Genomic DNA, 27979 nt, shown 5'->3' with positions numbered 1-27979 from the left:
TTAGGTACCCACGGGGCTTTGCAAAGGTGGTGTAACGTTGCTTACACTGCTTGAGAAGTATATGGATGGTTCTTTTTTATTATTTTGTTAAATTGGACCCTTCAGTATAGTTTACAATCTAACAAAATTATCTTAATGCAATAAACTGACTTACCTTCATCAGATCTACATTTCAAACAGGCTTAAAGGAAACAATGAATGAACTGCAGGTTTCAGAAAGCTTCAGTGATGCAACAGTTTTTAAGTAGTTCTTAAGGTTAGCAGTTTCCAAGCAGTCTTGAAAATGTTATGCTTAAAAACTGAAAAAATGTATACTCCTCAATTTGTTTACATACAGATATCAACATGATGAATTTTCAGTCAAGTTAAAACTGGGTTCTCTCAATCCCATTAGTTTAGTTTTCCCGTTTTGGGGGGAGAGGCAGGGGATAATTTTAGATACTCAGCTTAAAAAATTCTTAGATATACTAACAGAAGTCCTCTGTAAAACGCCAACACCCCAGAACACCTTAATCCATACTCACCGCTAGATTATTTTATTTTAAAATGTGCTACAGTGAATGGATGTATCCATATTGACTTTTATAAATGCACACACACACAGACACACACAGACACACACAGACACACACACACAGACACACATACACAAAGTATATAGGTCATTGGTTAAAGACCTGTCCAAAAGAATAATTACTAGAAAGTTAATGTAGGTGTTTACATTTCATTTGACAATTACAATTTATTTGAACTGAGGTTTCAGTTGCTTAATAATGACTGATAATAACGACTGGCAATTACAATGACTTAGAGAACTATAAATTTCTCTGTGTGCCTTGGGTCAAAATTTTCATTGGCGGATAATTTTCACCAAAATTCTGTAGCTTAGTTAACCTAAAAAATTATTATCCTTCACCACAGAAATTTAATGGAATCCTAAAATCATAAATTTACTAACAATTATTTTTGTAATGGGGTTTATATTCAGAAGGAATAAATATCTGTCACTTACCAAAAGACTGTTCTGAGAGCTCAAAAAGTATAATGCCATAATAAATCATTCATATATGAAGGTCTCTTGTTTAGATGCTACCACAGTTTATGTTAAACAGAAAGGCAGCACCACATTTCTTACTCTTGTAAAGGAGGAAAGCCTTTTAAAAAACTCTTTGAAGAAGTTTCAGTAGATATGTTCAGAGTCAAACACAGCAGCACTTTATTAACAAGGACAGAGCAATATGATCACAAGGAAATACTCATAAGTCTAAACTGAATGCTATCTTGGGCAGCATAAAAGGAATACTAACAAGTGTAGGCATCCCAGTGTGTCTGTCTCACACCTGTTCAATGGGAAGGTGACTCATAAGCCAGGCAAGAACAGAGCGACACTGATACCACACACTGACTACAATACTTCATTACTTTGAGAAGGGTAGTGAATGGTCATACCCCCAACTAGAAAGAGGAATCATTTGAGACCTATCAGTTGGGCCAACAGTTCTGTTAAGCTTTAATACTGCCTACTCCTGAACTCTGGTATTAACCTCCTCTCTATGTAGGAAGTCAATGTTCATGCTCTTGATAGGGGCTGTTTAAATCTTTCTGATTTCTGTCAAATCCATCTGACCTCAGAGCACTGGGTCTAAGAGTCAACTTCTTGCAACATTGATGTCTTTCCCTTGAGATCTTTAATAGTGCTAAATCAGCATAATGTTATCATAATTTGAAAATGACATGGGGGCACAAAAAAGTCCTAATTTATATACATGTGTATATATGTATATACATACACATACTTTTCATTACTATATATATATATATATATATATATATATATAGCATCCCATATTCCAGTATCACATGGCAGAGAATTTACAGTCAGAATAATCAAGACATTTAATTTAGTTTTCCTGTGGCCACTCATGTAGTGAACTGAAAAATACCAGTATATTAATAAGGTCCCTTTTTATTACATGCTATTTCTAAGTAGATATTTGGAATGGTCAGAAGACTCCACTTTCAGTCTCCTAAGGCCTCCTAAGACATAATTTAAAGTGGGACTTGATAGAACAAATATCTTTGCACTCTAGTTGAAACAGAAGTAGTTTCTGTTTATATCCTAGGAAACCTTGGATAACATGCCTTGTTTGTGAAATTGAAAAAAACAGCAGATCAGCACACAGAGAGAAAGGATGCAACAGATATCAAAGTGGGTAAATGCCCAACTATTCTGACTCCTCCTCATCTGTGCAAAGCAAGGTGGTACAAGTAGGCCAAGTCTGACTGGGCAGAGTTTGAGGAAGATGCTTTTCTGTTTGATGAACAAGAAAATAATTTTATGAAAATGTGGGGATGGGAGAGGGAGCAGCTCTGTGCTTCTTGCTGTGTTACCTTTATTATGTTCCCAGTGTCACTGAGACTAGTTTAAAAATAGCCTACAAAAAGAATGTTCTAATCACCAGCCACCTTTTCCACCTTTCTTCTTTTTCTGTTGCTGTTTCTTTTTTGTTGCTGGAGCCCCTGCAGGTTTCTGGTGTCTTGGGGGTATGATATTACTTGTAGATGTAGATGCTGTTGCTGCGCTGCCAGGTCGTGGGGAGGTGGGTGGGCTGCTCACAGTTTTACTGGCATCCCTGAAATCATCAGATCAGGAAAGTGTTGGTCATTCATATATTCAACAAAGGAAAAGGCTATAAAAATGTATGTACATGGATTTCACCTCTCACAATCTCCCACACACATTTTCTTTTTCTTCCTTTCTTTCTTTTTTGGCCGCGCCACATGGCATGCGGGATCTTGGTTCCCCGATCAGGGTTGGCACATGTGATCTTGGTTCCCAGACCAGGGATGGAACCCGTGCCCCCTGCAGTGCCTCTGAGCTCGGAGTCTTAACCACTGGACTGCACGGAAGTTCCCACACACATTTTCTTTTAAGGTGCGTTCCCCAACTCCCTATCCATTTTTCTTTTGAATAAAATTTTTACTGCGTTATAATTTTTAAAAATGTAATTGATGGTACATGTCAATTTTTAGAAAGCTTAGAAAATAAAGAAAAAAACCTTTTAACGACCTATAATCCTTCCATGTAGAAATAACTGATTTAGTAACATTTTAAATTCTGCTTTCTAGTCAAATTATTTATTTATATCTGTTTCTCTAGATATTTAGTTAGTTGAATTACTCAGTGTATATAGTTTCCTTTTGAAGGTACTGTAATCCTAACGTCTGCAATACAATCTTACAATTCTAGTATTTACAATACAACCAAGCCAGAAACAGCATGTTTTCTTTCCTTTACATAAGCATATTACAAAACATTTATTAAAGATATCTGACTATACTTCTCATACTATAAACATAACTCAAAAATTCTTAATGATGACCCTGAGTCAATCTCAGAAAGAAGCAACCTATGCCCTGAGGACTGGGAAGCAATGACTTACAATTCAGATGAAGCTCCTACAGTTGCTCCCTGGGTCCCTTTTCCAATCTGATCCTTCTTTTTACCCTTCTTTCTTCCTCGGTAGTAAGAACGTTCACGCATTGGTAGCCATCTTTCTGGATCTGGGGTCACTTTTGGGTCATAATTTTTAGGCAGTTTTCCTGTTTAACAATTAATTGATAAAGAAATGAGAGATCTGTCCATAATGTTTTCGAGATAGTTTGTTTAAACACTGTGTCCAAACCTGGGAATAAATAACATTAAAACTGAAATAAACTTATCTGAGCAAGTTTTATTTGTATAATCTAGCAGCGGAAAAAGGACTTATTTCTAAGCATGACACAAAATTCAGAAGGCATAAAAAGATTTCATAGATGTATCTGTATAAAAAAGTTTAAATTTTCATTTGGTAAAAGATAATTTTTAAGAGAAATAACAAAACAAGAAAACATTTGCGTACTATGTAACAGAGCGAATTAACATTCTTAATATAGAATGAGTTCTTGATAATCAGTAGGTAAATCATGTAAAGAAAATGGGCATAGCTGTAATTAGAGTAAGCCAAGAGAAATAAAAGTCATTAACTATGTGAAAAGATGCATGACCTCACTAATTAAAAATAATAAGGATAGGCAAGTTCCCTGGTGGCCTAGTGGTTAGGATTCCAGGCTTTCACTGCCGTGGCCTGGGTTCAATCCTTGGTCAGGGAACTGAGATCCCATAAGCTGTGCAGCGTGGCCCCCCCCACCAAAAAAAAAATTAAAGGATAAAAAATTCTATATTAAAAAGTGTAATATGCAGTGTTTGTGAGATAGTGGGCAACTCTCAAACACTATGGCAGAAGTATATACTAGTATAGCCTCTGTAGAAAGCAAATAATTGGCAGTACCAGTCAAAATTTATACTTTTAGAAATTTATCTTGCAGAAACTCCTAAGTCACAAAGCTATATATGTGTTAAGAATACTCTCTGTGATATTCTTGAAAACAGCAAATTAACTTAAATGTCTATCAATAAGAGAATGATTAAATATAGTATCCTCACACTATAGCAAGCTATAAAACTGAGTTAAAAAATGAAATACATCTATATTTAATAATTTGGAAAAATGTCTGCACAATATAGTCTAAAGTAGAAGATTAAAACAAATTATCCTGATTTGTTTATATCAGTTTTGTAAAAATATTAATTGAGCATGTAAATGTGTATGTGTTTATATATACAAAAAAAGTTAAGTAATTATCTCTGGGAGAATGAATTTGGGGTAGGGAATTTTCCATTCTTTATGCCATTCTATAATGACAGAAGTCTCTTACCTTTATTTTGTTTTTATTTTCTTTTGTTTTTATAATGAACATATCTCTTGTAAATTAAAAAAAATACTCATCTGGAAACCACGAAAACAGAAAAACTGAAACTGGAGATTACTGATATCTACAGTTATCAGCTATTTCCTGGCAGTATTACTAATAAATAAAACAACATGAAACAAATACTTTAGTTTTTACCAATTTCCAAGTACAGTGATAAAAGTGAAGAACTAGTAGGACTTGTAGGTAAAGACAGTGGAGTGAATGCAACACTGGCTTCTGCACTATCCAAAACTCCACTAAAATAGTAATAAACCCATTAAAAGGAAGAATAGTAGAAAAGATATTTTCAGTAAAATTCTAGAAGCTGGAAAACAGATGGAGGAGTGGTAATAAATTTAGCAGATTTGGGAAACCTGAATCCTTGATTTTACAGTAAGCAAAATCAAGAAGCAAACTGATTAATACCACAGATTTCCCAAAGACTCGGGAACAGGGAGGTGGCTCCAGGGATATCCTCTGACTAGTTGAAGCCAAGCATGGTAATTCCACCCTCTCTTGCCATGGATTAAAATAAGTAAGCCAGTCAATGCATGACATTCCTCTGGTTAATGGTTCAGGGCTGGACACTGACCTATACTGGCCCAATCAGGTTAATGGGCTTTCCCATTAATGGGCTTGCCAAATGCAGAGGCTCTCTTTACATCCTGCTGGATATAAATAACAAGTATATGGCTCTGTTTCCAACAAACATCTGATTACTCTAGTGGGATTCATTTTTGTGTACAGAACAAAGAGATACAACTACTGGATAAACTAACCCTGATATAACCTTCCTCTACACTGCCAGTTTCATAAACAGTAAATTTTCTTAAGCCAGTTTCACGGAGTTCTATGGTACTTGTAGCCAAAAGCACTCTAATGTAGAAGAGCTTACTGTTGCCAGGCACTGTTCTAAGAGCTTTACATGTAGTATCTTATTTAATCCTATGAGGTACATACTATCATATTCCATCTTACAAATGAAAAACTCAGGAAGGTATGTTAACCTGTTCACAGTCACAGTGACAAAGAGCAATGTTACTAGAGCAACAATTTGAATTCAGGCACTCGTAAACTTCAGAATTGCACTCTTTAAAGTTATAAATTTAAGTAAATGTTAGCTATAGTCAAGACAAAACTCAGTTTCAAAGATATGAGAGTTTATGTCTGAAGATTTCTATGTAAGGCCAAACTCAAGCTTTTACCTTATAGAAAGAAATCTAAAGATTAAAAAAAAAAGCCTTACCCTTCTTTTTTTTCTTCTTTTTTTTCAAATCTCCCTGTCTACAAAGAGAAGAAAAATCATTATCATCATTGCGATAAAATATTTATAGAGCATTAAGCATGTGCAAAAGAGTGAGCTGGGTACTTTGTCATAAAGGTGTTTAAGATTTGGCGTCACCTCACCAAAGCTAATAAACCAGTTGGTTTATTAATTTAATCAAATTTAGTCAAGCTTCAAACACCATTACTTTTTGGAAGGTACTTTAGAAAAGAGGGGTGACAACTGTTTTCAGAAAATAGATACCATTTACACTGGCACATATTAAGTCTATGTAAAAAGGTAAGAAATCTGTACAAGCATAAAAATCTATAGTTCTATGCTAAGTTACCTTATATTTGGCAAAACTAGAAAACAGATAATTTAAACTCTTTGCCAGAAGAACATGTAAAGGTATCATACATGCAAAGAATATTTCTGGGAGGATATGCAAGACAAGTAACATTGGTTGTGGCCTTGGGTGGGAAGAGGGCAGACAGGGGTGGGAGGAAGACTGTACGTTTTTGATCTTTCAGGCTTTGAACCCTGTGAGTTTACTGAATTTTTTAAGTAAGTAAAATCTTTATTAAGTACACTGACAAAAAATAAATAAAGGTATTTAAAGAGCATAAAAAGTCAGGGGAATACTTCAAAATAACTATTAAGTACTCTGACAGCTACAGTAGAAAAGAGGAAGACATTAAAAAAATCCCTCTGGATACACTCATGTGATATACCTCTACGGGAACTATGAAACAGTGAACCAAAAAGATAAGACAGCAACAATGTCTGCCCAAATTTCATTCTACCAAGTCATTCAATTGTGAAAGTTCTTTTAGGGTACCCTGAAGAATAAGAAATGCAACATACAGCATCTTACTTTAGAGCTTCATCTCTCACTCAGACTATGCAACAGTCTTCTGAATTGTCTCCCTACAAATCATACTACACAGCCATATCTGCAATTTCCTAAGACTCTCTGCCATTTCTTACTTCTTTGCCTTTGCTCACATTTTGCCCATCTCATCCTCATCTTCCTCCAGAGTCAACACAGTCACCTCCTCCATGAAGCCTCTCCTAACCTCCCACCGTCCCCAGGAAGGACTGACTATTCGCTCTGGTGTACTCCTCTATGCTTGCACAATCACAGCACGTGCAACCTTTATTTCAATTACTGCTTAAGTATATTTCCTTCTGTTAGACTGAAGTTCTTTTCAGCAATGATTTACTTTCGTCACCAACATAGTGTTTAACTTCAAAAGAAACTACACCTTTTTATGTGTCCAAAAGTCAACATAAAATGAAAGACATTAATAATGCCTAATGAAAATACTGTGCTGAAACTGAGAAGCTTTAAAGTCAATGTACATCTTAATAATTGTCTAATGGAAAAGATAAAGACGATTAAAGGATTAGAAAAGAACTGTATGTTCTTACTAATTACCCAACCCTGTTTTGGAAAAGGTAAAAAAATCCTGAAAATATTTAAATACACATTGTATGAAAATCTCCTAAGACCTGGCTTTAATTCATTACTTTGGAGTTCTTGATAAGGCTTGAAATTGGGATCATGATAAAATGAAAATTGGAACAATGCAATATCTCTGAGACTGTAATTTCTTATTTAACTTTTAAAAATCTATTATGAGGATGGTAATACCTTTTTAACAAACACAGAGTTCATAATGAAGTCAATCATATACTGTTGCTGATATATATATTTTTTTAATTATGAAAAATCAGATTTCAAAAGTCATTCAGAAAAAAGAGAAAACTGAAAAATTATGAAAGTCACAAAACTGGGGAAGTGCTATATCTCTTCCATTCTCTATTCATCCTGAGTGAAAAACAGAATCTTAAAATAGTTTATTTAGTAGGCCTCTGCTATTTTTGAGATGACAATGTACGAGAACAAGAAAAGAATTGGAATTTGACTTCTTGTAAGTTATTGAAGCTGGCTAACTTTCCTCCAAATCAGCAAAATAAACCTTATCTGAAATTTGGTCTAGAATTCTAAATGATGTACTAAATGTACATCAATATCTCACAGGTAAATAAAGTAAGACACATCCAGCCTATGGAATACTATGCATAAAAAGAATAAAATATGTCTACATTGAGAATATGGAAAAATCTCTAAGACTTATTAAAATGAAAGAAAATTCGAAGACAGTTAAATACAATATAATCCCATTTCTATAAAAAAAATCTAATCTAAGGAAAGTATTTCTACATCAGCTCTGTGTGCAAACACAAAGAAAAAGATCTGGAAGTAAACACACTAAATTAGTATCAGAGGTAAATTGTGGGTGGGGAGGAGGAGGGGAAACAAGGACAAAAAGCTGGGCACAACACAAGAGAAGGGAAAAGAAACAAAGTGGACTTAAACTTTATTCACATAGAATTTTTACAAGAGTGCATTTTTTATTCCTTATATAACTTAAAATCAGCATTAGTGAATGTTACAATGAAAAACATTACCCTTGCTCCTTTGGTTGACTATCTCCAGCAACTTTTCCACCCTTCTTCCGAATGTACGTAGCACCAGGAGAATTTTCAAGAGCCTCAACATCTACTTTTAGAGACATACTATCTGACGAAGGCAAGTGTTTACTAAGGCTGGGATAGAACAAGAGTTCAGGAACACAATATATATACATATATATGTTTGGATCTATCACTGTATTTTTCAGGCACATTGATCAATAAATTCTCATTTTTGCTTTTACTAGTTAGAGGAGGGGTTTTGTTTGTTGAAATTTATAACAAAAAAGCCCTGGTCAAAACAGGTAAGGGAAGGGATTTATTGCACTACTTGGGAGCTGTCTAGAACAATCAAAAGGATACGCTTTTGCCTTCTCAGGATCTACAAGTGAGTAAGCAGAAATAAGCTGTGCCAGGGTGTGAATATCTTTTGGATTTTGTCTAAAAGAAGAAATAAGAAAGTCACTAAACAGTTTATAAAACTGGAGAAAGTAACATAAACAAGCAAAATAACTCCCTCATATCAAATAAAACTTGGATTTCTGCACCTCCACCTTTCAGAGCTTACTTCCATAGCTGTTCTAGGTCACTAATTGCCTCCTTCTTCCGTCCATATTTGAGTTTGAAGTTTGCAGCTTCTCTTATCAAGGACAAATGAGCAGGAGATTTGGGCTATAGATTCAATAAAGAAAGAAAAAAAGTTTTAAGCTAAATATCTAGCAAGTCAATGAAGTTATATTCATTATATCTTTAAAATGGACCTACCCATTAGATTTCTCATCTTAAGTTTTACTGAATGCACGAAACAACAAAAAGAAATTCACACACACACACACACACACACACACACACACAGAGGGAAAGACAAATTAGTACAAGTGAAGACCAATTTATGAATTTGGTATACAACCCATCTCTATTTAGATTGTCTTGTCTACAACTAGAAATATTGCATAACCAAATCTTAAAGTTACGTCACTATCGTTCTCAAACATTAATTTGACACAATACTTCCTAGAACACTGATATCTCTTCACTGCTAATAGTGCTAACAGTATTAATGCCCCCTGTGTGTATGTATATCTATAAGTTGGATAATGCCTATGCAAAGACCCATACTGGAAAAAACGAAGATGTTCCTATTAGATAGAGATACACAATTATTCTACGTACTGCTGTTGTACCAAGTACTACCATCCATGGGCTCTCTAGCCACTAAAGATGAGCTGTCTTATACACAAGCACGTACAATTAATATTCTTATTTCTTGAGATTACACACACAAACACACATACATACACTCAGGAAGGAGCTTCAGAAAATATAACTGAGCTTTTTTTTTTTGGTAGCCATTTCTTTCTTCTAATAACATTATCTGGATCTGGTATACATAAAAACTGAGTGACAGTCTAACAGCATTCCATTTTTTAAACAGTGAGTTGAAATGTTTCAATTCTTAATTTTGAGTTCACTGCTGCAGCTTTTTATTCTTATGCAAAAATGTACCCTCATAACATTTTACTCCATCTTTTTACCTGACGGTTTTGATACCACTGGATAGCTTGTGTGAAGACCTCAATGGCACTGTCAATATCTTCCTCATGGCTGTACATTGTCACTAATGCAGACACCTACCCAGCCAAAGGTATAAATTAGTGAACAGAATTCCTCCTTCTCTCTCAGAATAAACTTTTTGAAAATGAATAAAGTTAAAGAAACAGCAAATAAAGGTTGCTAGGCTCTGTACTAGTACCTAATTCATCATAAAAATTGCTAATGCATAACTAGAAATACCATGAACAACAATGGTGTTTTCCAAACACAAAGGTGATTATCTGTAAAAAAAATACCTCCCCTAAAGCTCATTCACAAATGGTTTGTTACCAGTACACAACAAGGTAAATACAGAAGTTGAGAAGAAGCACTTAGAAAATTAGTTTATATGATCACTGAGGTACACACACTAGAGAGGCTAAACTTGCATGTGGCCTCCACTACATGAAGCCAATGAAAGCTTGCCTAGTGTGCTGGAGGGACAGCAAAGAGGGCCATGTAACTGGAGTGGAGTGACAGGGGGAGGAGCCATAGGCAGATGAGGACAAAAAGGAAACAGAAACAAAAAGCCAGATCATTGAGAAAAATCAATAAAATTAACAAACATCTGGCTAGACTAATTAGAAAAAAAAGATAATAGGAACAAAATGTCCTACAGATATTAAAAGGATAAACAGGGAATATCTGAACAACTTTCATGCCAATAAATCCAACAACCTAGATGAAACATTATTGTTAGCCAGATATTATATTTGATTCTAACATAATCACAGCCCAGTCTTAAAGTATGATTCTTCAAAAGAGAAAACACTACCATAATACTATTATACATTTATTGAGTGCCATTTGTAAACAAGCTGTGTTGGAAAATGAAACAGTCCCTGTACAATAAATGTACATACCACCACTACAGAATGTTTTTACTTCGAAACAGATGTGCTCACAGCTATATTAGTGATCTAAACCTGTGATGCTTGAATAATCAGAGAACTAAAAACTAAATTCGTAGGCCATTATTACCAAATTGTTTTAACTCAAAGAAATCACACTGAAGACATGATAAAATAATAGGCTAAGAAATTCCCTATATATGTCTTAGGATATTTAAGGTTGGCTTTCAAGTGGTAATATAAGGCCTAAACAGTTCCTGACACATTTGACTAAATAATAAATCAATGCAAAGCAGAGCATAAAATGTAATGAAATTTACACCAGAAAGCTATTATTTTAACTACAACTTCTACATTTTGAATAAAGAAATAAGCAGAAATTAAAGTGAAAACAAATATCAGACATACCAATGAACTATTAATTCCATTACTTTTTCAGTCTTAAAATATTTTAGTTATAAACTCACCATGCCTGGTTTATGCTTTAACTGCTCTATGCTTCTCAATATCAAACATGCTTTGGAAATATTACCTTAATAGAATAAAAACAAAATCAGCATCACATTGAAGAAAGCATCTCATGGAGGAAAAAAAAGATAAAAAATTTAAGAGTCATATTTTGTAACATCTCTAAACACTCAAGCTTTGGGACCTTGGGAATAATGTATTCTATTTATTCATTTTACAAACAAAGGAAATTAAATCCTAAAGAAACAATATATCTTGCTTATGCCCACAAAGTTAATGGCAGAGGTGCTACCAGAAAAAAAGTCTCCCAGCTCCCAATCCGTTGAGTTCTATTTCTCCCTTTTCAGAGTGTAACTTAAAAGGTAGGAGTCCTTCCCTAAAGGCCTTGAAATTGTTACTGTAGATATGAGTGCAATGGATAGTTTCCTACAATGTTAAAGTCTGATTTTCTACTCATTGCAAACCTCAATTGCAAACCTACTCAACAAACCTTCCAAAGTCTTTAAAAACAAAACAATAACCATGTAACAGACTCATTCTCAGTAATATTAGTATGATAAATAATCCTCACAAAAATAAACTGAAAACTGGATGAGAAAAGAAGATACAGAGGAAAGCAAGAAAAAGAAGAAAGAGAGGTGGGAAAAGGAAAAAGAAACAAAGGAGGAAGATAAGAAATGTGAGAATAGGGTAGCTATCAGGTCTCAACCTGATTTTCATTACTACCCCACTGAGGTGCCTTTTTAGACATTGTTTTTTCCTAATTGCCAACTCCTCTCCCCTCTACCCATGAACTTTTCATTTTAGCCATCACAATATCTAAGATTTTTTTCAATCCTGTGCACCAAACCAATTATCACCTCCACTGAGAATGTATGGTCTACACCAGAGTTGTCTGATGGAACTTTCTGTGATGATGGAAACAGCCTCTATCTATGCTGTCCAACTACACACATGTGGCAATGAAACTTCTGAAATGTAGCCAGCACAACTGAGGAACTGAATTTTAAATTTAGTTTAATTTTGGGACTTCCCTAGTGGTCCAATGGTAAGAAATCCACCTTGCAATGCAGGGGACGCGGGTTCTATCCCTGGTCAGGGAACTAAGATCCCATATGCCGCAGGGCATCTAAGCCCATGCGCCACAACTACTGAGCTTGCGCACCTCATCTGGAGAGCCTGCGTGCTGGAAACTACAGAGCCCACACCCTCTGGAACCCGCATGCCGCAACTCAGAGCCCACATGCATTGGAGCCTGTGTGCCACAACTAAATGAGAGAAAAAACCTTCACACCACAACTAAAGAGAAGCCTGTGTACCACAGCAAAGAGCCTGTGCACTGCAATGAAGGATCCCACATGCTGCAACTAAGACCCAACACAGCCAAAAAATAAATAAATTAATAAAATAAATAAATCTTTAAAAAAATAAATTCTGTTTAATTTTAATTTAAACTTAGAATAGCTACATATGGATAGTGGCTACCAGACAGGGACAACACAGCTCTAGATACTCAACACTGGTTCAAAATTATAAACAAAAAACTGTCAGTTCTCTGTAAGATTCAAAAACACAAGTTCTCATTAAACTTCCTTGCCTCTTCTCTACCAAAGATATGGGTTATAGAGTATAAATTAAGAATAAAGGGCTAAGAAAATTTGAAAACTAGGAAGCAAAGTAACTCTTAATTCATGCAAATACTACCAAGTGACAGATATAAGCATTTCTACACATGACGTACACAGGAAATTCAAGTATAGAACAGAGGAATTCTATGCTTCTACAGACTTTCAAAGCATGGATTGAGAAACATTCTAACAATTTAGGAATTAACCCAAGAAAAGGCCTCCTAACATTACTAAATATGTTGGAGTTCACACAATCTAGCTTCATATTTGAAACAGCATTATGCTTCACTATTATGCAAAAATTTTTAAAAATCACATAGTCCACAACTATTTCAGAATCATTCCAATCATATGTTTCCATTAACAGGGTTATTTTAATCATAATGAAATAATCATGACTACCTTGGGAAATTTTCAGCTGTGCCATGGTCAGCTTAATTTCAGCAGCGTTTTCTGGATGCTGATCTGCAAATTCCTAGAATTTTTTTAGTTGGGAAAAAAAATCACATTTACACAACTAAGCGCACATATTCTAATTACTTATTTCAGCCTCATTAAATTTTTTTTAAAATTAATTAATTAATTAATTAATTGATGACTACATTGGGTCTTTGTTGCTGTGCGCGGGCTCTCTCCAGTTGAGGTGAGCGGGGGCTACTCTTCCCTGCGGTGCACGGGCCTCTCACTGCGGTGGCCTCTCCTGCCGCGGAGCACGGGCTCTAGGCACGCGGGCCTCAGCAGTTGTGGCACGTGGGCTTAGCTGCTCCACAGCATGTGGGATCTTCCCGGACCAGGGCTCGAACCCATGTCCCTGCATTGGCAGGTGGATTCTTAACCACTGCGCCACCAGCGAAGTCCCCTCATTAAATTTTAAATCCAGTTTTGAAACATTAAACTTCTGGTTTCAGGTCAAAATTTTAAATTTGGAAAAATTTTATTTGACATCCACTTTGCTTAAAATTGTGCTCTGAGGGCTTCCCTGGTGGCGCAATGGTTGAGAGTCTGCCTGCCGATGCAGGGGATATGGGTTCGTGCCCTGGTCCGGGAAGATCCCACATGCTGTGGAGTGGCTGGGCCTGTAAGCCATGACTGCTGAGCCTGCGCGTCCGGAGCCTGTGCTCTGCAATGGGAGAGATCACAACAGTGAGAGGCCCGCGTACCGCAAAAAAAAAAAAAATTGTGCTCTGAAAGAAACTGCAATAATGTCAAGTCTCTAGGAAGTCACCAGTAGAGAAACAATAATTAAAATTACTACATAGATTTTTCTTTTTTTTTAAAGACAGATACTCAGAAAAAAAAAAGACGACTCCTTACTGAGGATCCCTGCTTGGCAACTTTGCCTCTCAGGATGGTCCTAATTTTATGCTGTCCAACTTTCCAACGTAGTCTACTCTCAGGAAATTCGAATGTGATTTAATGTTTGGTTTAGCTTAATTAAAAACCAAGTCAGTATCTCTGTAATTGTTTGAGGTTTTGGATTGGGACTTACTAGAAAATACATTATTGAAAAAGAGGCTAAGCATGTTCTGGTATTTTAAGTCTAAAACAAACCGTTAACTAGTGTTACATCAATCTCCAAATGAAAAGCATTCTTCGGAGTTTACAGCAAACATTTACTAATGCAAATTTATATAAAACAAAGCTGCGGCCCAAGAATTAACTAAAGTGACACTCTGGCATGTGTATAGTGGTATATTACCTATTAGTTTTCCCATGAAATTTACAAGCTTGTACATTATTTTAATAATGAAAATAAAACAAGGCTACAACTACCTGACATCTCATTAAAAATGCAAGTAATTGTTTTACCTGAAGCAACTCTATTGCTTTTGTGTGCTGCTTTTCACGGCAGAGCTGGGCAGCTTGGATTAACACAGGAAGGAGATGCTCAGGACTTTGGGACTGTAAACTGGCAGATATTTTGCGACACTGTTCTGCCTAGAAGACAGTATTCCCCCCCCACAAAAACAAGCCGGTTAATTAAATCAAACATTAAGTGAATGACCAAAAAGAAAAAAGGATGGGGAGGTGGAAGGAAACCAGCTGAAACAAAATAGTAAGTGAAGAACTACCTAGGGTAAGAGAGGTGGTTTACAGTACCCTCAAGTTTTTCCTGAAAGAAAAAGATTTCCATTTACTGAATGTAAGCTATGAGTTCTTAAAGCATTTAGGAAAGAATAAGTCCTAAACATTCATTTGGATGCTTAAATTGCAGAATTTTGTTTAAAAAAACCCAGAACACATCAAGTGTCAGCCTTTGCTTCAAAGCAACAAAACGTATAGGTATTTCTTGCTACAGTATTTAGGAACAACTTGACTCAGTTCTAAATAATGAAAATGTTACTGCCTCTCAGTCCCCCACTGAAAACCTCTGCTCTAGAAGAGTACAAAATCATAATTTAATTAGAATTTACACATATTGGAGTTAGAACTGCCCTTCTTATTTATAACTTGATGTGATTATGCACAAACTAAAGAGACGGATCTTACATTTATAATCACGATCAGCATCTTTGATGATTTTTCCTTTAATTCAGAGAAATTAGAAATAAGGTTATGAGAGAATTTTCTCATTTACAGCCGTGAATAGTGTTTTCTTCTTAAAAGCCACCACTGTAGACCTTTACAAAGAACTGGGCAAATTACTTACTTAACAGATAAAATCTATGATACATGACCTTCTGAAGACTACATGAGTCTAAGACAAAATATAAGCAAAAATATAAACAGACTGGACTGATACACCCATTATGCCTCATGTGCCATACTCCAAAAGGTTTAGCCAGGGGAACCAGAGGTCTGTTGCCTACCTGGTTTGTGTACATAGCAAGTAAAGCTTTGTTAAATTCTATAGCTTGCAGTTGTTTCTTGGAAAGCTTAAACTCCACTCCTTCTGCATTGGTTAATTTCACCTTCTTCTTGGAGTCAAAGACATTTTGGTCCTGACAAAGAAAAGTTCATTCACCATTAACAGCAATCTCAGACTTCAACTCTTTTAACACTCCAAGGCCTTATTCCTCTTTCATTTTGTTATTTTATGTAAACACAACAAGAGAGCTTGGAAGATAATACACCTACCTGGCTGGGGTGCCTATGCTCCTAAGGTACATATAAATTTGGCTTGGTTTCTTGGTTTGGTTTTATCTTTCTACTATTAATTGCTTTCTTTAGCTTTTTGATGAAAAGTACAAAGGGACTGCACAAATCTTACAGTGGAAATTAGGACTACAACGATACCTAAATTTGTAATATCTACAAACTATCTTTAGAATTTAGATGACAAATGAGGAAAGTAACTTATTCCTCTCTGACATATTATCATACATAAGCAAATGGAATGGAATAAGAATGGAAGACAATTAAGTCACACTGCACCCTGAGAAGGATAAAAAGGGCATCTAAGTGTCTACTATGTGCACAGTATTCTAACTTTGTTAAATATTATTTGCAAATATGTGTTACCATTGTGCTTTTTAAACCATGTCTTCTACTAGTTTAAAGACTAAAAGGAGGCAAAGAAGAAATCTAAAATAAATTCTGCTTTTAACTGTGAAGCTCCAAACCAATGTGAAATTATTTTAAATGTACAGCAAGAAACTGGCTTTCATATAAATCAATCCTCAAGAAACCATATTTCTAGTTGGTACTCCTATGTCACTATTTTAGTACTTAAACTCACCATGCATGCCACTGCCAGACTTCTCTTAAACTTTACTACCATGACACTTATTAACATTTTTGATTTTTCAAGGTCTCCCACACCTTGGTTATTATTCAATGTAACCTTTTTTTTTTTCTTAACTAGCCAGCATGTATGTATCCTCATATCTTTTGCTCTCTCACTTTCCCTCCATAAGTCATTTGCTTATGCTGTTGCTTAACCTTCAAACCATATCCCTCCTTCAAGGCTCTATTCAAATTAGCCAACCCAGATCTTCCTTCACCAAACACTGTAGTTACAAGTATACAACAAGAAATTTAAATGTGCACAATTTTTTTCAACACTAGAATTTTTTATACTATGTAATGATTAAGACGACGTTTCATATTTATTTTTGCATTTCCTATTGCATCCAGCACCATACTGAATAAAAAATTAGAAATAAATGTTAACTGAAGAAAAATTCAGTGTATAAATACATTTAGATTGAGATATTTAGTACTTCACATACTCTCCTCCCCACCATTATATATCGGATAAAAACAATTTGTCCTCACTGGCATTTCAAATTGTTCATAAACATAGGCAGGTACATCTTGCTGCTAAGAGTCAAATGCCAGCATCAATTTTTGGAAACCTAAACCATGCCAATGCCCTACAACATCCTATATCTATTACCCCCCTAATGCCATTATCCTACATCTGAGAACCCTCTGAATTTCTGCTATAGGGGGAGAGAGATACCACACAGGCGTGAAAGGAGAGTGCATTGGAGTCAGAGACTAGAATCTGAATCCAAGTTCTACCTCTTAGTGGCTGTGATCTTATACAAATCACTTAACTCCTTTTAGCCTCAGATTACATTCCTATAAATTGGAGACATGTACTGCCACCTAAAAAGATAATTGTGAGGATGAAATAAGCTGGCACTTGGAAAATCACATAGCCTATCAAAAGAACCTAAATGTTACTTTTCTATTGACTTGAATTTCAAATTTGAACTTGAAATATCTTCCCATTAGAACAATGTTCCAAAAGGTGGTTAATTTGACTAGTACAGTACTCTTTAGGATTGTTTACATACATGCTTGTAATAGTTTACACAGGGCTTGCGGGCGGGGTGGGGGGCAGAGAAAGAGAGAGAACCTGCCCATGCCTCCTCTCCCCCAAAATAAAAACCACTGGAAAGAGAAAAACTATATACGGAAAACTTGTATTCAGACTTACTAGATGAAGAAATCAAAGTCCAAACAACTTATTTCTCTAATAAGTATTCTCCATATAATGATAATAATGGGAAATAATATTATAATTATATTAATATTATAATTATATAGAATAATAACTTTAAAAAACAATGGGAAAAGGGTAAGATTTTTAAGTCCAGGGTATGTAACTACAAAATAGTTTTATTATTTGAATATACCTTGCAGAATCATTATGCGAGTTAAATAAAACTCTCCATTGTGATTTTGCTGCAACTGGACTCTGTCATGGAAAAACTTATCCTAGAACAAGGCTGGAGTAATATGCTTCCAGCAAAAAATAGTGTAAGAAAACCATGGATATTCCATACCTTGTTAATTGTAATGATGTTATTTGCAATCACAGCTAGCAGTGCTACATCTGTTGGTCTGCAAACAAAAAGCACCAGTCAAAAAGGAATAAACCTTTAAAAAGAAAACTCATACCCTATAAAAGACACTTCATTTTAATAACCCACTTACTTTAGTTTTATTATCTGATTGTAAAGTTGCAAAGCCTCCTCTGTATGACCCTGAAGCTGCATAATATAGGCCATCTGCCCGTGGATGATGGCCAGTTCTGCCTGTGGGTCTTCTTCAGTCCCATCCTAAGCAGAAAAAGAAATATTTTTTTTTCCTGTGAGTTCTCCAAATTGATCCACATATTAACCAAGTGATCCAAACATTCAGAAGATATATCATCCTAAAGAAGACATACAATTTTCAGGAATTTTCCTGTAAAGTCAGTTTGTTAAAATTTAGGAATAGCACCAAAAGAGGGAAGCTTAAATGAGAATGGCAAAAAGACAAATTCTGGAAGGACATGGCGACAAGCTCAGGAATACCATTCACTGATCATTTTTATTCTCTAAAAAGTTAAGACTAAAAAAAAAAAAAAAATGTGAAAAACAGCATACAAGTTTAACTTTTTACAATACCCCTAAATTCTGGAAACAATTTTCTCATAAGAAACACATTTTCAAAATGCTTCACTCTTAATTCTAAAATAATTCTAATCCAAAGACTACAAAATTCTAACTAGTAACTATCACTGTACAAAGAACTTCAAAAGCTGAAACTAATTCTGTAATTAAAGTAGCAGCTCTCTTAACTGATACCCCAGATCAATCTGTATTTTCCATTCCTTTGGAGAGGTTGACTGATGCCCACGTAGAGAGAATGCTCAAGGCTAGGAGGCTGCTCTTTTTTGCCATACCAGGCGCTCCTACTCTCACCTGGTAAGCATATGTTGACCAGGTCAGACTTGTTTGTTTCCAATCCCATTAAGCCAGTTGTGTTTGATAAAGAAATGATAAAACTTAAGTATTGCAGTAAGACAAGAACTATGCATGAGAAAAGAGACTTGCTTCGATGAAAACTATGTTGAATGCTCAGAAATATTTGACAAAGGTTGAGTTCCTAAAGAAAATTACGATCTAATTAGGTATGAGCCAGAAAATGAAGAAAAAAAAAAAGGACTCTGTAATGAAACTAATTCACAACTGTCTTTAAAGTATTGTTATACTTAAGGAAAAAACCCTGGAGATCATGACTGTTGGATTATGTATAGTTTATGTAAGGAATATGCATGGAATTCCTATGAATAGGACCTTACTCAAAGACCTGAGCCCTACATCTAAAACAGGAGAATGAATTTATATGAATTTAAAATGAAATGCATAAGGCATATAAAATTTTGTATTGTCATTTCTCACCCTAAGAGAGTCCATCAAATAACTGGTCAAGAGGGTTTCTGTGATTCTTATCTAATGAATCAATATCATTTCAAAAAGTCAGTAAATACTACAGAGAAGGCTCCTATAAATTTATATTAGCAGAAGTGTAAAATCTGGGTTTAACCACAGTGGAATACTTACAGAGTCTTCTGATAATGAACGGCGGCAAAGATCTATAGGAGAAAATGGTTTTAAAATTAACATTGCTGGGTAACTCTCGTTTCTTTCATGTTCCAAAGAACAAGAACTAAATTCTTAGGGAGAAGATTTAAGATAATTTTAATAACAAGCAAATTTGGAATTTATCGTTAACATCAAATATATTACATAAATATTATCAATCCTTGATTACTCTAGCTCTTTGGCATTTTCTTTCACTTGCAATCCCTATGTTAAAAAAAATTTTTAAGGGAATTTAAAATATATAAATGTAACAAATGTTGATTGCAAAAAATCAATTATAGAAAAGTATAAAAATAAGGACAATAATCCTGTCACCCAAAGATAACCACTGTAGCATTTCAGCTATTTTTTTTAATGTAAATGCACAGCTACATTTTTAAATGAAAGTGGGACAGTCTACTATTTTGAAACTTCCCTTCCCCCATTTAATATACTGTGGACATCTTTAAGTTACAACACATTTACATCTACATTATTATTTTTAACATGATTATTGTTAATGACTGCATGGTAATCTATTCTGTCATTATAATAAAGTCTTCTAATAGGACAGAAACTCATGTTCCTAAATTTTTGTTCTTATGAACATCCCTTCAATTAAATTCAAATATATATATATATATCTGTATGGATGTTATCTAATTATTCCCTTATTTCCTTAAATTTCTAAAAATGAAATTCTTAGATCAAAGGGTATGAAAATTTCAAAATCTGCTACAGCACCAAACTGCCCACTGCAAAGCCTCTACTACTTTTACATTCATACCTGCAATATATGAGGATGTCCTCCCATACCACTGTCAATACTGGGTATGATCCAGAAATTATCATTATTAAACATATTTTTCTCCTCATGATGCTCTAACCTCTGCCCTTATTTTAACCATCAATATTTAAGAATAAAACAGACCCCGTTTCACCATTTTTCCTTCCCACCATTCATCGCAGTCCCTACAACATCACTTTTATAGCTTCCAAGGGAAATGTATGGAGAAGAAAGTCGAAATGTTTCAGGAGTTGAGACCAGACATAAGTTCTCTAATAAATTATTTTCTTTTTCACTTAAGAGCTTCAAAGCATGCAGATATTGTATATGGAAACATACTAAGTGGAGTTAAAATGTGCTTGAATAGTGTTATCAATGCATAAATGTGGCACACCATATTGTTACTATATTTGTGTACTTGTTTAATACCAATAATAATGATGATAATAATATTTACCGAATGCTTACTAACTCGGTTAATTTACATTTAACATTCACAGTAAGTTGTTCAAAAACCTACTCCTCAAAACTCAAACTTAAGGTTTGGTGTGGCTGAAAATGGACAAGTAGACTGGCTTAGGAATAACATAGTAACAGAGGAGAGACAACAGTCAAGAACCCAAGAGAAAGGCTAGATGGATTTTGAGAAATTTCCACTGCATCAATAATTTCCATTTAAAAACTTCCCAAAGTTTTTAACTTTTTAACTTTTGGAAATACTTTGCAAAGTTATATGCACATTACATTTACATATCATTTTAACAAACTTCCAACCTTCAGCTTTTTGCAGGATTTTCATTGCCTGGTTCAGCTGGCCTTGTCCTATCAGCGCACATGCAGCATTGTAGCACAGTTCGTGTGTACCTTCTTGGAGACCCAAGTTCTCCTGTCACAGAGAATACCAGTCAAACACTAGACAGGAATATTATGTCATGGCTGTGTAAGTACACAGAGATACTCACTGGAACCACTTTTTCCCAGTTACTTTGAGCTGCAACAACTGCTGAAAGGTTTGTTTTTCTCTCCTCATCATAATCATCTTGAGAGTTTCGGACAAGATCTCTATACACAGCCAGGCATTCATCATAGCGTTCTAATCGGTACAACTGAAGAGATAAATAGCAAGTAAAAAATCAGAGAAGACAAATATTGTGTTACATCCCTAACACCATATAACCCCTTTTTTGGAACCACCATGTAAGAAACCTAACTCAGCATAACGTGGGCAATTAATTGTTTTTCCTTTACAATTTTTCAATTAGTTCTGTATGCTACTAATACTTCCCAAAAGTTACTTGCAATGAATCTCTACTATATTGCATATTTGTAGGCATGATTCAGTTAGAAAAGCCATTGTATTGACCCCCATCTTGAGGTGAGGTAAGTGCCTAAGTGGGTTGTGAAAGAAAACCATTCTGTAGAAATCAACCAATCTGACTTACAATCCCACAAGTTTACTAAGCCCCAGTAAACAGGAACAAAATTAGATGTTAACAAAAGGACTTACTATTTCCTAGTTCATTATACTGAATCTTCATTTCTCTTTTCCAGAAACCAACTATTGTATAGGGTAGTATCAAGTATACACAACATAATTCTTGCTTATTTCATTCAAGTTGTTCTTAAAGGGCGATAAGAACTGCCACTTGAGTCAATTAGTCTACATGTATGACAGAGATGGGTGCCCTTCATCAATATCAAAATGCTGGAATCTACCCTAAGCTAACCCAGTTTACATGAAAAGTTCTTTATAGACCTACAATCCATGAACTTGCCCAAATCTCTGTTAAACTCACACTACCTTTTGCGGACAATATATTCAATACATTATTTGCCCTAAACTGACATTTTAAAAAATTTTAAGAGGGTTTTGCTAGTTCTAATATAACATTTCTGTCCTCTTATCATAAATAACCCTATTTTACATTAGGCTTAATTGTATGTCTCAAATTTCTTTTAGAATAAGATATTTCCAGGGATTTCATGAACCATCTGAATTCATCCAAATTCTTATTCATCATGATTTTCTTTATTTTACATTTAGAATAAAATATCAGTTAAAAACTAAGAAGACTGTTTCAAAACTGTGTAAGTATATAAGCTTACTGGCCTTCATCTTTCCAACTAAAAAGTCCAAATTTCATAGGATAGTTCTTAATTTTCCAATTACCCTTAGGAAGTCATTTGTTCACAGAACACTATACATGCAATTGTTCATATGAAGATCAAGGAGAGGGAATATGTTCAAACCTCAAGCACTGGTTTGGTGGCAAGTTTTATGGAGCATCAGGATGGGCTGGGGTTCCTCATCCCTGCTCCTTGCTATAGGTAGAATCACGTTCATGCAGGACGACTGTCAAACAGGGATTTTAAGGCAGTAATTACCACTTGTCCATAAAGCTCCTTTAGTTTGTCTGTCTGCTGGTTGGCACTTTCTATTGTCTTCAAGGCATTCTCAATTCTGTTCAGCCTGTACTCACAGTATGCCTTCTCAAAGGAAAGAGAGTTACTGAAAAAGGAAAAACCAATGTCTGATTATTAGCTAACACTGCAGAGCACCCACTGTAAGCCAGACACTGCTCTAAGCACACTTGATACATATTATTTAATCCCCATTAACAACAGATGACAAAGGTTAGCGACTTGTCTAAAATCAGACAGCTCGTAAGTGGCAGAAAATATTACATCTATTTCCCTAGGCTCTCTTGCTTTCATGGATATTCTTATTAGAATTACTGGCCTTTGAAACGAATATATAAGAATGAAATCCTGAATTAGCTAAAAACTGTTTCAGATATAAAGACAATCTGAACATGTTTTAAATGGGTTGTTATAGAAGTTTCTTAAATCCATTTAAGAACCTATGATAAGCCATATAATGCTACTCTAACTTGTCAAGAAGCAAATAATTAGCAAAGAAAAAGTAACTAGAAATCTTAAAAGAACATAGAACTTGTAATCAAACAACTGGTAAACAGACAACTACAAAAACACTACTTACATACACAGACTTAAAAATTCATCTACATTAATGTCACATATGAAACATTTTGAAGTTTCAACCATAATCTGTGAGGAAAAATAAACATCAAGCAAATGGCAACATCCTTTATTCACCTAACAAAAGATTATTTGAAAATTTCCCTCTCTCACAAAATGGCCAAAAATCAAAACACTGAATTTTAGCATAAACATGTTTACTAGTAGAAAGCAGTGTCCCTTTTATTACCCTTTTATTTTTAATAAAGTTTAAAAATTTGTTTTTAATCTGTAATACATGCAGTTGGCCCAAGTAAAAAAAAACAAAAAGGTATACATTGAAAGGGTTTTACTCCCACTGTTATTCAAATCTACTCTGTTCCGCTCACCTCCTACAAGTAACTATTTTTATTCATTGTTTCTCCATCTATTGTTTGTCTTTGCATATACAAAAAAATACACATAGAAATTCTTATATCCTCCTTTTCTTATACAAAAGGAAGTATACAATATACTGTTCTGTACCTTATAAACATTAAACAATAAATATGCTGCAACCTTCATTTCAACACACATTTCTTTTGGGGCTTAGGCATAACAGTAAAGAAAAATGAAATTACAGTACCAATTCAGATTATAAGTTCACGTTTCATGAAATGATAAATTAAATAAATAAATGAAAAAGATTAAGAATAATAAAAAACTGCTATAGGGCTTCCCTGGTGGCACAGTGTTTAAGAATCCGCCTGCCAATGCAGGGGACACGGGTTCGAGCCCTGGTCCAGGAAGATCCCACATGCCTCGGAGCAACTAAGCCCGTGCACCACAACTACTGAGCCTGCGCTCTAGAGCCCGCGAGCACAACTACTGAGCTCACGTGCCTAGAGCCCGTGCTCCACAACAAGACAAGCCACCTCAATGAGAAGCTGGTGCACTGCAACGAAGAGTAGCCCCTGCTCGCCGCAACTAGAGAAAGCCCGCACGCAGCAACGAAGACCCAACGCAGCCAAAAATAAATAAATAAAAAAATAAAAAGTAGATTGAAAAAAACTGCTGTATATTCTAAAGGCTGCTAAAGAACTCTGACACTGAAAGATCTTGGCCTAAAATCATACTCACCTAAACAATTCTCAAAGGAGGCAGGCACAGAGGTCAGGCTAAGACTGCCATACCATCCTAGAGGCCTCGACTAATACATCCCTACCCTGTATGTTCTGCCCTCTCTGCTCTTTTTTTTTAAATTAAACTTCTGCTGAGTTGTTCTCCCTATGTCCTCCAAGAAATCTTGCAACTCTTGTTTATGCCCCACATCCCTCCAGTTTCCCTTCTTAGTGGTTCAAAGGGAAGACAGGGTAAGGAAAAGGTTCCTTAAAGCAGAAAAGAACAAAAGTTACTATTGCTCTTTCCAGTTTCAGAAGCACCATTGGCAGGCAAAAGGAAAAAAGGGGAAGGAAAGTAAAAGGTCAAAAATCACTGAATAGTGGGGAAAAAAACAGGGAAATGGTTATAGCTATGGTAAACATGCACAAACAACTAATTAAATCACTTACTTGGCAAACACTTTGGTGTGAGTATTGATGACATTCAAGGCTTCCTTGAAACTTCCATTCTGGATAAGGCACACAACTTTACAGTGTAGGGCAGTTACATCATCCTTGTTGATCTGCAGTACTAGACAGCAATTTTAGGAAAGCAATTTTTAAATCCATTCCCTTTCCACATTTCCCATCTCAGGAAACTACATTTCCAATTTTACTGCAGCAGAAATGATTAGTCAAAACATTTTTTTAAATGACTGATCTTTATTTTTAAGTTAAGAAGTGACAATAAGGAGAGTTAAGTTAGACTTTCCAGTGAGACAGCTTCCCAAGATGCATGTACCAAAAAAGTAAAGTGAGATAAAGAAGCAAGAATGAAGTTGTTTTCTACTGCTTTTTCATCTTGCAATGCATGCTATATCCTACATATTTCATTACTTCACAGGGAAAGAAAAAAGTTCATATAAAACTTGGCAGCAAATGACTTAGGTTTGAGTACAAGCTTGTCACTAAATGCCTTGAGGTCTTGGACAAGTCATTTGATTGCCAAATCTCAACTTTCTGATCTGCAAAACGAGTATGAAAGCATTACCTATTTTACAAGGTTATTAAAAAAATTACATGAGAATATTTTGAAAAAAATCTATAAGCTGTAAAGTATACAAACACAATTTGTTTTGCTGGCAATATTTCCAAACACCATTCAAAATTTCCCTTTTCAGGGAATATAACTAAAGAGAAGTGCAAGGAAGGAGTCAGGTGGCCAAATTTCAATGCTAAACAGCTGTTCAGTGTCAAAATGACTAGGATCACTCCCCTTGCTCCTGGGCAACTATAGGAATTCAAATCTCAGTCTAAGAATCAGAGTAATTTCTATCAATTAAGAAAATATATATTGGAGGGCTTCCCTGGTGGCGCAGTGGTTGAGAGTCCGCCTGCCGATGCAGGGGACACGGGTTCGTGCCCCGTTCCGGGAAGATCCCACAAGCCCCGGAGCGGCTGGGCCCGTGAGCCATGGCCGCTGGGCCTGCGCGTCCGGAGCCTGTGCTCTGCAACGGGAGAGGCCACAACGTGTACCGCAAAAAAAAAAAAAAAAATATATATATATATATATTGGAGAACTGACAGCCCTTGCTGATTAAACAATTCCTGCACAGTACTTACTACATTGCTGATTAATATTGGTTGCAGGCCTAGCAAAGGCCAAAGTCAATTCAAAACAAGTTTAACAATCAAATAATTGTCATTAGTAGCTGTTTTCCTCAATGTCTGAAATCACCAAAAGTGCACTGTGGGCACAATCATTTCTTTTCACATTAACCCATCAATAGTTTGTTGAAAATTCACACTTGTACGTTACAGACATACCATGTATGTTATTACTTCTTTCAACAGTCAAACCCTGTCCTGGTAATTACATTTCCAAACCTAACAAATACAGGCAACACCTTCAATAAAGAATTTAGCACGACAGAGAGCATTAAAAAGCATGGCCGTATTACAGTTAGGCAGTAAAGGATAACAGAATATAATGAGTTGAACCTCACACCGAAGACAGTTCACTCAAAATGATCAGTTACCGGGCAAAAAACAGGATTAACATTTATCTTTGCAACGTTATTGCAAATGTTAGCGCTTTCACACACACATTTTCTGGTCTAAGGACGCTGGAGGGATTCTATCTGTGGGAATGACAGGCCTGACATCCAGATCCAGCCCTTCCCTCTACCCCGAGTCTGTACAGCTTCCACTTGTCAGCGCCAGCTTCCAAATTACGTGTCCCAGCCAGGTTCCTCCCCCCGCTGCGACCCAAAAGAAAAAGCTCCCTCAGCAATACTATCTTGATCACTCCGCTATAAGGAAAGCGAAAAGGAGGCAATGTGGAGTATTTGCGAAATAAGGCGTGAAAACAACGGAGTAAAATAAGAAAGCAGTTTGGAAGAGACGTCGGGAGCTGCGGTCTCTTTAAATCCTTCCCTCGCTTTCTGCTTTGAGGGAGGGGGAGACGGAAGTACACGTGGCTCTAAGCTACCCAGGACACAGGGCTGGCCGTGGGGAGCTGAGGCACCGCGACCCGCGCCCACTGGGCATTCGGGCCCTAGCAGCGGGCGGCTGGGGTCTCCCCTCCCGCTGTCTGCTCGGAGGTGGTCACGCGCCACGGAAGGAGGCTGCATCCTCCCACCTGCCCGGGCCCGCCCCCGCCCCGGCGCCCGCCGGGACACTTACTCTTATTGACGGTTTTGAGAGCGCGCGTGAAGTCGCCGTTCTGGCCATAACGGTTCACTTCACTCCAGAGCGCAGGTACCGAAACCCCCCCACTGCCGCCGCTCGCCATCTTGGAGGAGAGGCGGGGCGACCTCTTGCCCCGGAAGAGGATCTCGGAGGTGCCTAAGAGGAGAAGGAAGCCGATGGTTGCTAAGCGTTTCGCAGTCGGAAGCGTCTTTAATACTGAGTTGGCGTGAAAGGCCGCAGTCTTCACTCTCGTACCTAGAAATTTGCGAAGATTGAGTCGATACTCCTTTCTAGAAGCGGGTCTGGAGGAACGAGGCGTCGGATCCTGGGAAGGGGTTGAAAAGGATTCACCAAACAGATTCGGCTAAAAACAGCGTGCGTTTCCGGGGCGACCGCTGGGGGCGGAGAAGTGTCCAGGTCCCTAGAGGCAGAGCTGGGCGAAGGTCTATGGAAAATAAATAACAGGTCTATGGCGTGGTAAAATACCAACTAGAAACCGTAGGGGGTCATCTGAAGGAGTGGGAGAGAAGGGGAGGGGGAGAGAGACGGCTTCTTGCTGCC

General features: G+C 36.3%; 1 protein-coding gene across 1 annotated transcript; it reads right to left on the bottom strand.

Annotated features, from left to right (window-relative positions):
• Nucleotides 1-78: 78 nt before the first annotated feature.
• SRP72 (signal recognition particle 72) lies at nucleotides 79-27570 on the bottom strand. Its single transcript, XM_030880629.3, has 19 exons — nucleotides 27413-27570; nucleotides 25199-25319; nucleotides 23055-23178; nucleotides 21632-21775; nucleotides 21444-21555; nucleotides 19862-19893; nucleotides 18468-18592; nucleotides 18317-18374; nucleotides 15890-16021; nucleotides 14889-15017; nucleotides 13482-13554; nucleotides 11451-11515; nucleotides 10075-10170; nucleotides 9108-9211; nucleotides 8903-8980; nucleotides 8537-8674; nucleotides 6041-6078; nucleotides 3444-3603; nucleotides 79-2633 (listed from the first exon to the last, which is right to left on the bottom strand). Exons 1-19 carry the CDS (start codon nucleotides 27519-27521, stop codon nucleotides 2456-2458), a joined length of 2016 nt encoding a protein of 671 aa, XP_030736489.1. The 5' UTR covers nucleotides 27522-27570; the 3' UTR covers nucleotides 79-2455.
• Between the last annotated feature and the right edge of the window lie 409 nt (nucleotides 27571-27979).

Source organism: Globicephala melas, chromosome 5 (genome assembly GCF_963455315.2).
Source record: "Globicephala melas chromosome 5, mGloMel1.2, whole genome shotgun sequence".
NCBI classification, from domain to species: Eukaryota; Metazoa; Chordata; class Mammalia; order Artiodactyla; family Delphinidae; genus Globicephala; species Globicephala melas.
Note: the sequence above shows the minus strand (reverse complement) of the source record. Positions and strands in the feature narration are given on the sequence as shown.